The sequence below is a fragment of the Synchiropus splendidus genome, chromosome 18 (assembly GCF_027744825.2).
Source record: "Synchiropus splendidus isolate RoL2022-P1 chromosome 18, RoL_Sspl_1.0, whole genome shotgun sequence".
NCBI classification, from domain to species: Eukaryota; Metazoa; Chordata; class Actinopteri; order Syngnathiformes; family Callionymidae; genus Synchiropus; species Synchiropus splendidus.
The window spans coordinates 2,543,902-2,559,206 of record NC_071351.1 but is presented as its reverse complement, the minus strand read 5'-3'; the positions used below and the strand labels follow the sequence as shown (position 1 = coordinate 2,559,206).

The following is a 15,305-nucleotide window of genomic DNA, read 5'->3' as shown; positions in this document are numbered from 1 at the left end:
AGTTCTTTGAGCCACTGTTGAGGAAATAACTTCCAGGATTCATTAAGTGTTTCTGTACACGCGGCATTGTTGATTCCTGAAATGCCTCTTTCTTCTGTGATATTTTGCCGCCTCCAAAATCAGTGTCCAGTCTCGGTTTCCATTTCACAGCTGATGATTCTCCCCTTTCACTCCCATGACCTTTATTTTCTTCCTCATACCGTCTTGGCTCCTCTCATCAATTTCTTTTCAATCCTTTTGCCTGCCAGCAATTCAAAGCGCTCGCTGCATCGCAGCCCCTTCCACTGACACGATGTGAGACTCTGATCTGTGGATATCAGCATCCATACCATGGCTAACATCTTTTATGGCGCCATTTTCTCGCCTGGGTGCTCCTCAGGCTTTACAACGCTGCTAACGCATCATCCGGAACTGTTGTTGCGGTCAGCCAAAGAAAAAAGGAAATCTGTGTCAGAGAACAAATTCTCCCATAAATGTCCACTTGAAGATGAACACAAATGTCAGCTTTTTTCAGCTGAAACTTCCCACCATGGTGGTAAGTGTGAAGGTTACGCATGCGTTTGTGTGTGTCTTTCCTTGGGCAACACAGCACTTGTCATGAATGTTTTATCAAATTTTGCCAGCAGTGGATTCTGAACAAAGACACACTTGTAAACACACATGCACACTATTAGAATAAGCTGAACTTGTGTCAGTCCTCCGAAAAGATAAAACAGCATAGCGCAAATTCATGTTTTGAAAACTCACAAATGTATTTTTCATCATATGCCTTTATTCTTGGTGCAATTCTTGAGCCTTTGAGTGTATTTTGATCATAACACAGTGTGAATTTCCTTGATTATTTTTTCCCTTTTAAAATACTCAAATGCAGTATCAGGGGGAAATGAAAGACCCCTGATACATAAACAAATATAAAGATAGTTGCGTGATATGTAATTGCTGCAGCTTCGCCTGCATCGCTCCACACCTGAAGGTAGTCAGTCATCAGCCGTGTTTAAAGCTTCAAAAGTGAATGAAAAAAAGTGAATACATAAGTGCAGAGTGACACATGTGCGTAGCATATGAATATTACTACGCATGTTTCAATATAATAATGAAACTGAAAATGTTATGCGTCCGCTCCATCATTCATTTCCTGTCAAAGATGTGTGAAACAATATAAATTTTGATGGAGTTTGAGCCATGAAACAATGTGAGTTTAAATAGTACACAAAAGACAATATGAACAACCACATAGCTGCTTCATTCAGCCCTTAAATGTAGTTGTGTACTGTACACTCCACTCATTGGAAATTGAGGGATTGTGATCTGATCCCAGTCTCCTGTAAGAGTGCCGCTGTAGTTAAGCACACACAAAGTGTGCCAATGAATATGCTATTTATCTTTGCTCTTGTACTGTCTGAGCACAGCTTTCAGACCTTGTTAGGTGCCAGTGGCCTCCAACGTCTCTGCATCATCAAAAGTCTTACTTGAAAATTGGATCTAAATAATACTATCAGCAAGAAAACAGACTCTCAGCATCTAAGACATTTTGCTGGTGTGCTGTTTCCATCCACTTTGTCGCGGCCTCTCACTTTAGTGCCACTTAAACTTGTGCTTTCTATCAAACCAGCACGCATTCAGTTGAAGTTCTGGCAACCTGAGCTGTGCTGGTGTGAAAGGCTGGTAGGAGACTGTGAAAAGGAGGTGAGGGGGCCATCTCTGGCCCACCTTCACACAGTCTACCTGGCGGTGGCCATGAGTGTGTACAGTATGGTGCGCTGCTTCTCAAAAGAGCGGCTGGATATGTGACAATACATCCAGAGCTGATGATGCGGTGACTCACTTCTCACCTCTCTGAGACCCGATATACTGTAATTATTTATTCTCAGCAGGTCCATATTAGCAGATCTGATGAGCTATTGAGCTGCAAGTGTGAACGCTGCCATGGAATTATGTTTGTGAGTTTCACATACAGTGATCTGATGCCATTTCATACAGGTTAACCAGCTCATCCTACAGTACGGATGTGTATGATCACAGTTTGTGTTTGTGTGATTGTAAGGTCTTTTAAGAATAGGGCTAAAGTGCAAGTCAATAGCCTGAATGTATCTGAGCAACAAACCTGATTTTGAGGTAGTGAAGTCTTGCTGTCGATCGCACGGTTGCAGTGGACTAATAAAAAATGATTACAGGATGAGAGTTTTGCTGTGGGCTGGAACCTGATCGATCGCTAACCATTAGGCCTCCGTCCCCTCCATTCCAACCATGAAAGTGACTCTGAATTGCTGAGAATGGCTCCAGTACAGTTTGTATTTTTTTTTTATGGTCAATGCGAAACGTCCCATGTACAAATCTGTTGACTTAAAATGGCCACTGAAAGAGCAACATGCTGATTCTGAAAGGTGTTTTTCCTTTAAGCTGGTCTGTTTAGTCCATAATGATGAGGACTGCGTGCGTGAATCTCAATCTGGCCATTTCAAGACAGGAACGGAACGTGTGGTCATTTGCTGAAATGGTGAGAGTGCTTGTTTTTAATGATGAGAAGTAAATCCAATCCAAGCCGTCCTCCAAGCCTCTTTTCATATGTCTGGCGGATTGTGCATCTTGAGTTCCGCAAGCAACAGAGTTCAGTCATTATGTTGTTTTTTCCGTGACTAACACGGCGAAAACCGTCACGTTCAAGACCACCTCCATGATGTGTTATCCGTTTCTTTCCACATTTCCACTTCATTTTAGTATGTTTGTTCATCTTTAAAAAGAGAGTATTTCTCTGATGCCATGGCAGTGCTGCTTTAAGTCATGGCGCATCGCCACTCAAGTTCATATGCAGCGGAAACCCTGGGCATGGGCAAGAATTGATCTGGAAACTTCCGAAAAATTTAAGAAGAAAGAGATGAGATGAAAAGTAGCGTGTGCATGATTCAGTTCCACACACAGATTTGGAGCTGTTTTTAGGTCTGGCTAGACACACATTTGGAAGTCAGAGAGTCCTTATAAGGAAGTGTCTTCATGCCAGAGAAAAGATGATGGATTTGAGAGCTAGCTGTAATAAAAAAAACCATTTGATCTGTGAGGGCAGAAATGTGTGTCTGCCCTTCACAAAACAATGTGTGAATGAACACATGCATGGTGCAAGAAATGCAAAAAAAAATATCGATGAATCAAAAGGCCGATCACTCGCCTTTAATTTGACTTGCAAAAGGTGCACTGATTCAGACACAAATGAACCACCACGAAGGCTAAAATTAGTCTGGATTATTGGTTGGATGGAAGAAACAGTGCGAGCTCTGTGGCTGAATTGGGTTTCGTGGAAAACAGCATGGCCAGTGAAGTGGCAGTTGGTGCATGAGGTCTGTTTGTGTCCAGTGCTAACAGATTCTTTCACGTCATCACAACGTCCGGCAGATTTTTTCTTTGACAAAAGTGCCAGTAAATAACAGAAATTCATGAATGACAGGAGATTATTGCATGACATGAATGCATGATGCCATTCATTCATTAACTCATGCTTTTAGTTGTGGGGGCAATTCCCAGCTACTTTGCCGGATGGTGTCGACTCACACTCATATAGTGAATTAATAGTGTATGGAGTGTCTGAAATAACTTGTGTAATTCACAGTGTGCGATCATGAGCAAGCTTTTGTGGTGTTCCTAACAAGGTCTCCTTCTTTGCATTTCACCAGACTTAATTTATTGACCCGTCTTCTGAAGGCCATTGATTTATCAATGCGGCTCTGTTGCCATGGCAACTGGACAGAATTCCCTGACTTTTCTTTTTTGCCTTTTTAGTACAAGCGCTGCCATCTGGGACTTGTGCGCTCCAGCAGTGAGCCTGTGATGATATCAAGCCTGCCAGCACGACCAGATCACACACGTGCATCAGCCCCACTCTCCCAGCCCTAAAAGGCAAAGATGCACAGCTGTGTGTGGACAGACCCTTATCTGCTTCCACTGCCACACCTCCCCATCAATATCGGGCGATAAATCAGTGAGTGGTTCTGATACTGTAATATGTGCTGTGATCTTGTGATGATCGCTAACCTTGAACAAAGCATCGGGCTGCTCTGTTAAGAACTGAGGCAAATGTGTTGAAACAAAATCATGGGTGCGACAGGATGAGTGAAAAAGAGGAGCTGTCGATTGCCATCAAAAGCCAGTATAAAGTCCAAGTCGTGGCTAAAACTGGTGAACTGAATGGCATTGTTCTGGACAAACAAGAAGTCTTGCCTTGGTCTCTTCACAGCCGGGTCAGTCTAGTCTTGGTCTCAGCTTGCTTGACTTTGAATCCAGCAAAAGGAATACTGTTCTACCTAAGATAAATCTGAAGGTGGAAGGGAATTCAACCCCCCATGGCCCTGAACTTGAGTAGTGACTGAAAGTCCATGGAGGCACGAGCACAGATAGTCAAGTTAGGAAATAGAAGATAAATAAATGTCGAAGATTTAGTATTTTTGCAGTGGTTGCCTTTTCAAGAGATATCAAGAGAGGCCAGTCAGTTGAGGTGGTCCTGGCATCTGTTGCAGATGGACGGCTCAGGGTTGAGGTACTTAAGACAAGCGTCACTTGGATGGATGAGGTTTCTGGGAAAAGGCCTCTTTAATTTGGCTGCTGCCCCTGTGACCCAACCAGTCTTTGAAGAAGGATGGATTTATCAATTACCTAAACACGTTGGAGATTAGATTTCTTTAGATGCTCAGGTTTTATGTGATGTAATGCATAATAAATGACTAGACACTATATTCAATCTCTTGGTTAGAGCCTAAAGGTAAAGTAATCTGATGTTATGATGGTATCTGTGAGGTTTTTATCCTTGAAGGGCCATGCTAAATGTTTGCTAGTGCTTTCAGAAGAGTGAGGATTCACTCCATCACAGTGAAGCACCTTGTCATGGTCATGAGTGATGGAGGGTGTTCGGGATGTGACAAGTCGAGCTCTGAAGAGTTGTGATCGTACTCGATGAGAGTCAGCCTGGCCGTGGCTTGTTTCAGTGAGTCGATGGGAGAAGAGGAGGACACCCAGTGAGGTTCATGGCTGTGGTGACTGAGGACATGAAGAGGTGAGCCGAGAGAAGGTGGTTATGACAGTTAGGTGGTGGAGGGTGAAATGGTGTTGAAACCCCTGCTGGGAAATGAAGAAATATCTCTTAGTTAATTTTTATTATTATTATTATTATTTTTTTGTAGATGAAGGCACAGCCTGTTCCAAGGCCGTGAATGAGACGCAGTGCTATTTACATCATGAAAAAGTGGGGCACAGCACTATTTAAATGCGCTCACCCCGCCCCCCCAAAGTGAACAATTCACCTCCCCTTTCTCTATTTAAATCTTTGTTTGTCTTAATCGCTGACAAAGAAAATGCGTCACAGTGGTGTTCATCACTTACTGTTATGCTCCTGCTCCTCTTCCACGTTTCCCAGCACCATCGCTGGAACACCGAAGGCCGACGCCAGCACCCAGACGCAGATATTCACCACCTATGTTGGGGGGAATAACGGTCCAAATGAGGGTTTTTAGAGCCAACCTGTACTGCATCTGTCCATGCTCATTCTGAGATTTATCAGGTTAGAATCATGGAGGAATGTCCACCTCATATGTCAGATGAAAGGAACACTTCCAATAATCTACTTAAAGAATTGCACGTTTCTACTAGTGGAGTTTCCACAGTTGCATGATAAAATGTTTTTCTATTCACCCTTCTGACGTGCACTTTGAAGCGGACAAACCTTGACAACAGGGGGACAAACGCATGGTTGACATCTGATCTGAAGTCAACGCTGAGTGACGTGTTTTCAAAGTAGGTTCTCTTGAAAAGGCCCTACCTTTGCCTTGTGAGGTGTCCTCATATCCAGCGCCTTGACAGGGTGACAGACGGCCACGTACCTGTCTATACTCATCACTGTCAGGGTGAATGTGCTGGTGAACATGTTGTAGTAGTCGATAGAAACCACTGCCTTGCACAGAGCATTCCCAAATGGCCAGAAGCCCAGGAATACATCAGTGCCCTGGACACAGAAACAATGCTTACTGCGAGTGTTCCAGACAATTAAACCCGACTATTTGAACTATAGACTTTTTGGTTGGAAGGCGAGAGCGTGATTCTGCCACATAAACAACAAAATAACTGAGCAACTCCATACTAGAATACATCCTACAACAACTACAATACTGAGGAACCACATATTGGCTGATACGTTCATGAAGTTAAATTACTTAGACGACAAAAGCCAATAAAAGCCAAGTCAGTGGATCATCATCCTTGCTGACTACCACTTGACGACCAAGAACCTGGACATGCTATATGGAAACTATCTCGCCTGAAAATAGAATTTGTTTTCAGCGACAGCTGATGTTGCGACTAGTGTCTAAGCAGGGGACATTTTGCTTCTGAGGTGCCTTTTGTTTATAAATGTATTTTTGCAAAGGAGGAGGGTCATCCGTTCATTTCCTGCGCCACTTAACCTGTGTGGGGTCATTCGCAGCAGCTCCTCCTGGTTATCCCATTATTGGAGGGAGCGCACATTCTGTAAAGGTCATCATTCAGTTACAGAGCTCATGTGCGGTAAATCACGTTTATAGTCATTTTACCGGTGTCAGTGTTGAAAGAGCGAGGTAAATATATTTATTTTCTTTGTAGGATTCATCCATCAGAGCAAAATTGACCGATGAATCTGAGTTATAGTCTGTAACAAACAATAATCCACCAGGAAATGCTTCGTTTCTGTGCCTCATTTCAACGGAATCTCATGAAACATGAGTTCTTCTTAATATACACCCAGAACCTGAAGCTTAATGGTCTGAGATGACGTCATACACGCACACCACTCACCTGGAAAGGCAATGTGGCCAAAAACAATGAGTCAGCCAACGCCAGGTTAAAGATGTAGATGTTGGTGGCTGTCTTCATTTTGGTGTACCTGGAAAGAGAATGATGAAAGAGAGATGCGTTTGAGCCAAGTTGACCTCAGCGTACACCTTCATCAAGTAGCAGGTCAGTGATGATTGAATCAACCCGCGCGACAAAGTATCTCAGGCTGATTTCATTAAACGCTGCTCACAGAAGCTTTGATTAAAACGTGGTCTGCTGCAAGTTGATATTGGAAGTGGATCACAGTCACAGCATGGTGACCAAGTTGCTCTGAACATGAGCTATAACAGCATGAAGTGGATGCTCTCGGGAGGAGATGGCGACATGGAGGCCATCCCAACTCCGTCTCAGTTCAGGAAATAAATCATCGTCCGAGCTTGGGTTTTTTTCTGCAGTTATTTTTGGAGCTGTATCTTCTTGCCCTCCCCCATCTTTTGTTCATGTCTTTTACGTTTGTCATTATCTTCCTGACATTTTTTCAATGCCATCCTCTTTCTCCCGTCCTTTAAATTGCAGGATCCCTGCAATGTCACAATGAAGACTCGGTATTGCAGCTGTTGGGACCATTCCACCTCTTTATTTGATCATGAATTTAAGTGCCACAAGCATTTTATGGCATGACTTCTTTCCAACTGCTCTGTCAGCACTTATGAGATGCCTAAATCACCACAGCAGTGGAGCCTCCGGTCTATGAAATGCTGAGCTCGTCTCCCAATCTCTAATGCAGACATCAGCTGCCCACCTGGGAAAATTCTAGTTTGGCCTTTGTCCTTCATCGGCCACAAGCTCACAGATGGGAACTGAGGTTTGTTTTATTTCATTTTTTAAAAAAATTCTGCCTTATCTATTTTAAGGACAGTAACACTATATTGCATCAGAATTTTGAGGGCAAAATTAAACATATCAAAATGTGACTGGTTCGAGCAGGATTGGGCCATGACGTTTCCTACAGGGCCACATTATATTCTTGTTGTGAGGGGCCCTGAAGCCAAATAATAAATCAGCATTTTAAATGAAACCCTAATGTTGCGACTAGAATATGAAACAAGAAGGAAAAATTAGGAGAAAAAAAGTGTAATTACACTCGTGCTTTAATATGTAATTATATAATACATGATTTCATTTTGTATGCATTTTCTTTAAATATTTTCAGAATAAATCATAAATATTTGAGGACATTTTTACTGGTGATTCAGCTATTATGGCTAAAACATGTAACTGTGATGCAAGGGCACTTTGTTGAAAGGCATTTAAAAATACAATTGCCAGAAATATAGCCTAATTGCCAAAAAGACGCACAGGAAATGGAAAAAAATAATCACAACGTTAAAAAAAAAAAGACCTATAATGACCTCATGAGGGCCACACCAGGTCCGGAGGCCGTGCTTTGCCCACAAACAGTGTTTCTTAAAACCTGAAACAGACTTCCATGGCTCTTCTTCTTATGCTGCCTGATCTTCTCTACTCTAATCTCTTCCCCCGTGTCCTTTATTCAATGACACCTGCTTTCACGGTGCTCCTCGCCCACCTGCTGAAATCCCTCATCTTAACCTAATACTTCATGTTGGCCTCAGACCTTCTTCATTATCGTGTAGCACATCCATGGCTTCCCTTAAGGAGACCACTGAAAATGGACCACCGTCATCCACAGCCTCATTTTCTCTTCTTGCGCACCCTGATCCTTAAAAAAGTCACATACAAAGAGGGATGGATTCTACCTTACCATGCTGGTGAAAGGGCTTATTTACCTGAATCCAAATGACAAACTGTAACTACCGACAAATTGTTTTTAATCAAACCTTGTCAAGCAGGATGGCTTAAACAATTTCCGCCTCTTTAAGTGTCTGGATTAGCATCAGCGCCACAGGTCATTCGCTGCTCCCTCCTCCAGAGCAAAATGATATGGGCTTTGAATTTATCCGTCGAGACGGGGAGCACAATCAAACCTGATCCAAACTCATTTCACACATGATTACCACCATGCCCTCAGAACAATAGCACGGTGATGGCTACGCTCGCAGCCACGAGGGAGGACTGCGCAGACAGACGCCACGTACTGAAGCCATTCCAGTTGAAATTCCAAAATTTCCAGACTTTTATGGATCTGATGTCAGTGCTCCAGCTGCAGTCGAGGTAACTGAAGTACGCCGTTGCTAATGAGAATCCCATGCTGGGAAGGAGATGGCGTGGCGTGTGTTGAAGGCGGGAGCGTTTTATGTTGCCAACGATAAATATTAATGAAAGAAAACAGTCACTTTCACCACAGGAGCTGTTTTGAACAAGATTACATGACATCTGCCAAAGACAAAGTCATCTGTTTTAGGTTACTGCTGGGGCCACACAACAAGAAGCTCCCCTGCCGTATATGTTGAGGTGGAGCTTTTTTTTCACTATTTTAGAGTCATCTGGCAACATGTTGGACTTGTCCCTGGAAACAAGGGCCGTCCTTTATCTCGGCACTGACATGGTTTGCAACGAATGAGCGACACATTTTTCAAGAATTATGAGCAGTTCCGAAGTATTGGCAGATAGCGTGAAGCATGTTTAGGATGAAGGAAACTCATCTGACAACGGTTGCATCCGTGGTGGGTTACAGGTTCTGTGATACCGGCAACCAAAGGTCCAGCTTTAAGTGCTTGACAGGTGTGGAATGATGGTGTGACGGTGCAACACACCTGTGGAGGCCAATCTCTTTCTCCTCACCTGGATTGATGTAAAAGTCATTGAATTATTTAGAGGCTGCAGAGGGCTCGCAGACACGCGCATCTCTACAGTGTTGTGCTCCAGCAAAACGCAGCATAAGCAAGTGAGGGTGTTCATGAACAACAGTTGCTTCTCATTTCTGATAAAAGCACTGAGAACACTGCAGAATGTGTTCAAAAGGAAGGTGATGCCATTTGGTACTCTTCAGGACTGCGATGGTGAGGTCGTGGAATTACATGGCTGAGCGTGGTGTGAGGTATAGGCATCAAAAATCCAAGTACAGTTGTACTGCATGTCTTAAAATGACGCCAGCAGTGACTGACAGTTCTCCACATTACTGCATCTCCAACACCAGTAATGGATTCTTTTGAGATAAAATATCAGCTAAATCAATGTTTTTTTTTTTCTCCTGTAGAATCTTGCTTTTTTCATGGCATCGAAGACTGTGTTGTCTCTGTCATACTTTGGGGTTAAAGAGCAGATGTGTCAGCTTTGTGTCAGCAAGTGAAAGATGTGCCGGGTGTTGTGTCAATGTTTCCAGTCAGACCAACCTCGGTGGCCGTTGTTGTGAAGTGGAAATGTTGTTGTGAACGTACTCCAGGCGCGGAGCAGTTTCCTGCCAGACAACCACATCCGAAAATGTATCAGGCACGGCTTGATCTGTTGAAATTTAAGCCTCACTCATGTCATTTTTGAGAGTTGTGATACATTTCACAATGCGATCATGAAGCAATAAACTGGCAATGATCAGTTAGTTAGGGTACAATTCTGCAGCTTGTATTGATAAGCTAAAATCTGTTGCTCACTTGGGAATTCTAATTGACACAGTTATATGAATGTATCTTGACTTGTAACCAATACAATCGTTTCGTTCACCCTTCATCGTCGGCAGCAGAGAATCTCACGTTTTAAAAAAGACATCAGATATTGAGAGTGCTTTGAAATGAAGGCTGTCGGCGAAGGCTCGATGGGTTCATAAAGACGAGTGAGTGCTCGACATGGTCTCCATGGTCGGCAGCAATGTCACCACCAGCAGCTATTGACTTCAGGTGGGACGTCGATTGCCTTGTCTAAGTGGAGAGACCAATTTTGGCGATGGCGCACCAGCAAGAGCAGGCCTTTGTGGTTGAAATGAATCCTCCTATTCACCACAAACAAGAGTTTGAAGATGGAACTACTGAGTCAACCGAGTTCCATTAAAAGCGCTTGGATTAAATCCACCAAATTAAACCCCATTGATTCATTTCCAGCATGATCATTTGGTATGAAAAACCATGGCTCTTTGTTGGCAGGTGTGCAGTCAGATGACGTTTGCTCGTCACTGAAACTGGTGCTAATTTCAATTTTCCCTTACAGTACTGCTTTATTGGCATCTGTCTGCACAACTGTAGGTCAAATATATCTGCAACACACATCTGACTTTTGGAGTTTTAAGCCCTTAAAAATGGTTCCGTTTCAGGATGCGTCAGGCAAACCTCCACCAGCACATAGCCAGGTTATGCTGCTGGTTTGTCTCTTCACCTCGCCTTTGAGAAACAGGCAAAGCTGCTGAGGAAAACTAAAGTAAAAATGTCATGAGAGGGCTTGATCATACAAATACAAGAGGCTGGCACAGTTGTCACACTTATGGTGACAACTAACCATGAAGACTCTTTGGCCTTTATAGAAACAAAATGTCTCCCAGATCAGAGCGGGGTGGAAACTAAAATATATACGTGAGGGCTTTTTGTCTCTGTTAACTGTTGCACTGCAAAAAAAAAAAAAAGCCCGCAGCAGTCTGTTGCCAGGCGTCTGAGCAGATTTGTGCTCCTACTGTCCCTCAATACTGCTCAGTGAGACGCAATGAAAAGAACAACAGTTATGATTATCTCCACATGAAGCAGCACCAGGCTGCGTCCTATATGTCCGCCTTTGCTTTTGTTGTTGAGACACCATGTGCTACAGCGAGACGGTCTGCAGACTGTTGTCGTCCCTCAAAGATTTCCAAGTCTAGTACGACAGCCAAATCATATTAGCAGCAGAGAGTACGTGTCAGCAGACTGATAACCAGTGTTGACACATATCCAGGATAGTAGTCAACTATTATTCACAAATAGACTTTGGTGTCGACTTGGGAATGAGAATATTTTGGCTGTAGATAAGACTAGGGAAGCTCCGATCAGGGTTTTTGCTGCCGATCAGCACGAGTGCCGATCACCACCGATGGCTTGACAGTGAATAATCAAAATCATGAGACCTTCTCTGTACATGATCTGAAAACATGAACCATTAAATCATTTCAATTCAGACATGTTTTAATATACCTCTTCAAGAAGGCAAAAAATAGAAAGAAAACCTTGCCGAATGCAGCAGCTATTATTTCAAAAGGATGTTATTTAATTTGATGTGAGACGTCACAGTTTGGTGAATCTCTAACCTATGTCCGTGAAATATTTACATACATGTGGCGGGACTCTGAGACAGGGAGCACTGCATTTGGGAAAGTTTCCACGCCGGACGTTTTTAAAAGTTTCAAATTCAGGTGGCTGACGAGCGCTGCACCCGTCTCCGCATAAATGACGCCTGAGAAAAGCTGCTGATCCAGCTTGTTGAAATTACTGATTATTTCTTGGGCAATTAGCTTAGCGCTCCGAATCTCATGCTCGGACCGGCGGGTGTTGCTAAGCTTTTGCTGTGCTAACAGCTGCAGCTGAGGAACCAGTGGTCTCTCTTTCATGAGCCCAGAAAACTCCCCGTGCTCCGTCAAGCGCTGGCGCTCTAAACGACATTTTTAAGTTTAACACATTTCCCTGCACAGTATTTTCCCGTGCATGAGCCGCAGGATGCAAACTTAAAATGGCAGATTGAAAGATGGATGGATGGTGCTGAATACTCTGACATGGCTTCTCCTCTGACCAGACTGTAAGCAGGGAGACTGAGGAGTGTGTTTCCTTTCATGTACCTATAAAAAAATTGGAGACGTTTTATATATTAGCATGCAACATTCCACCCTTCTACCGCCTTGCACTTGTTTTTTTTGTCATTTGAGCTGGTGCCTCATGTTGCCACTGGCTGTTGTTTGCACATAAAGCTGTTTTGTGAGTGTCTGCCGTTGATGATTCAGCTGGTTTGTGTTGGAGACGACTGGGCTCTCTCTGAATCATGGCCTTGTAGTGTCCACTCATGTGCTACTTGAGTCTGTTTTGTCTGAGTGGACTAATGAAGTGGGTTTCTGACGTGAGCCGGCGTAAATAGCCCCTCTGTGCTGCGATCCGTGCTGTGCTGGGATGAGATTAAATCACTTGTTGCTCATTACTTGCCAATTAAACTTAACTGGCTTTATTTTGTGTCTGTTAATCCATCAAAAGAGCAAGTCTCTCTTCTGATCGGCGTCTGTGTCACACTCTTATTCGACAACTTTGGACTGTTGAAAACCTGTTTGTGGCCGCTCATGCATGGTATCAACCTGCACAGAAACATTATTTGGCGTCAGTCTTCAGTCTCCTTATTGCAAGGCCGCATGCATCCTCCTTAATAATAGAGGAGATGATAAGATGAAGGGCTGTGATGACAACAGCCACAGCTGGCGATATGAATTTGATTGCACGACTGCCATAGAGCTTCTCTTCAAGAGCTCTCTTCTGTGAAAACACAAAGGCATATGAAGGGACTTGAGGCAAGACAGATAAATTGCTCTTTATGAACTGTTCATCGGATGAAGAAGGATGAAACAGAGAATAAAAGAGTGAGGAAAAAAGGCTTTGTCACTTCAGCTAAATTAGATCCTGCAGGGCTATAGATCCTCCAGTCGCCTGATAAACTCACGAGAAACAACTATAGCTTTAAGTGATGCAACCAACAGGTGAGGTCTAAATCCAACTGTATGTCTCAGAGCTTTCACTCACAAAATGTACATTCATTTAACAGTCCAGAACTGGCTTCCGCTGAGGAAAAAAAAAACCCTGAGCCCTGTGTTTTTTCCATCCACCGTTCACTTTGAATTTCACTTCATCAGTTTTTCTAGTTTCTGTTGATCATTATTTTTAGGGCTGTCAGTTGTCATCGATAACGTTGACAACAAAAAATTGTCAATGTCAAAATCTGTGAGTCGATGCGTCGTGTTGCTGTTGGTGTAAACACACACAGGCCGCAGGATGGGCATCGAGAACTGGTTGTTATTCAGAAGCAGTGAGAAAATATCACATTCTCAGGAATCATTAAGATGTGTTCATTTCTGTTCCTTTCATTGGTTCCTGACTGAGGTCCGACCGTCGCTGCGCGCCCCTGGCTCCGCGTCACCACATCCGACTGAGCGCCACAGTCACGGAGGAGTTCGAGCGGCGACGGGTCGTGTTCAAACGTCTGGCTTGGTTTTGTTAGCGAGGGTAGCGCGTATGAAGGGTGAGCAAACCCCTTCCACACCATCACAGAGTGAGTGTTCCGTGTTTCCGTGTGACGCCACACACCCTCCAGCTAACAGCTAGCATGTCGGTTAGAGTGATTTAAATTTTTTTTTATTTTTTTTTAACAGTGAAAAATGGTGAATAGATTTGTCGACAACAAAAATAATAGTTGCAGCCCTAATTATTTTTGCTCAGACCCACTAAGATTCCAACTGTGCCACCGCTGTAGGTAACTGCAGCAGCAGCAGGGGGTTTCATTCGTTCCGGCCTTGAACAGGTGGTGCTTGCAGTTAAACATTGAATAGCGAGTTAAATCAGCGCTGGACAAAGCTCCCTCTTCTCATCTCCAAAACATGACCATCATCTTGCTGGTGACATTGCGGGTCTCTTGATGGTAAATAATTCTCGCAGGCTCGCTAATGAAGGATAACTGTGAGCGTTGTTTGACGTCTGTTCATATTTCAATATTAAGCAAATGAGAGCGTCATTTAGTTTTATTGGGCTGCCTATTGAATATGTTGTGCAGATTGGGCTCATGAAGTCAAAAGAGGCCCTCGTTTTTAGGACAAATGTGTTGACGACTGAACCATGACTCGGGCAATATATTTATGACGTGACTGGACTGCGTGTGTTTATCCTGCTTTGCGATACGTCACCTCTTTTCTGCCGACTAAAGGCTGAGAAGTACGTGGGACTGCAGTGTTGATTCTGGGCTCCAGCCCAGAGCGTGACCATGCGATCCACAGAGGGAAAGGGATTGCAGAAAAAGGCCGCCGGACAACTTGCCAATTCCGTGGCCAGGGAAAAAAAGACATCGTAAAAATGTATTTTGGACAGCCACTATGCCAACGTCCTTCCCTTCCATTGCCCTTGAATTAAAACCTTGGCCAGACCTCTCCGCTTAAATGTGGTTTTTGTACCGAGATTACCGGAACAAGCGCGCAGGTTCGCCTCTCACAGAAGGCATCCGTACATCCCTGAGGCTGACAGTGGCGCAGGCCGGCGACGTGTGAATAATTCAAAGTGAATATTAATATTTGAAACTGAACAGCATGGCAGATAAAAGAGTCATCATAATCAGAATCCTTTCATCCCTTTTCCTCCTCCCTGATTTAATTGAGAGGAAGCAGGGGATGCGACGAGAGGAGAGAAACACAGAGCTGGAAAGAAGCAAAACTGACTGCAAAGACTCTTCGTATCAATCACTGCGAAATGGCATGTTTTGTTCCACAGCGAAGGCCTTCTCCTTCTTTGTGAGGAATCTGTGTGTTTGGGATGTAAAAACCCTTTTGACGATTGAATGGAAGTTTGAAAATGAATCACGATTTGCACTGTAAATCTCATCGTAGCCGCAGCGTCGCTGCTGGATGGGCC

General features: G+C 43.7%; 1 protein-coding gene and 1 long non-coding RNA gene across 3 annotated transcripts in view; one reads left to right on the top strand and one right to left on the bottom strand.

Annotated features, from left to right (window-relative positions):
• The window catches only part of LOC128749277 (uncharacterized), a 47,914-nt gene that overhangs the window by 13,883 nt on the left and 18,726 nt on the right, over positions 1-15,305 (top strand). Inside the window, exon 3 of the long non-coding RNA XR_008412917.1 lies at positions 3,772-3,970. This is a non-coding gene — a long non-coding RNA (uncharacterized LOC128749277). The remainder of the gene's footprint in view (positions 1-3,771; positions 3,971-15,305) is intronic.
• The window catches only part of oprl1 (opiate receptor-like 1), a 34,140-nt gene that overhangs the window by 6,313 nt on the left and 12,522 nt on the right, over positions 1-15,305 (bottom strand). The window contains exons 3-5 of one of the 2 annotated variants that reach the window (XM_053848697.1): positions 6,808-6,895; positions 5,801-5,983; positions 5,365-5,455 (exon numbers count right to left, since the gene is read on the bottom strand). In XM_053848697.1, the coding sequence (XP_053704672.1) occupies positions 5,365-5,455; positions 5,801-5,983; positions 6,808-6,895 (362 nt within the window). The remainder of the gene's footprint in view (positions 1-5,364; positions 5,456-5,800; positions 5,984-6,807; positions 6,896-15,305) is intronic. The other variant, XM_053848698.1, reaches the window with a different exon arrangement.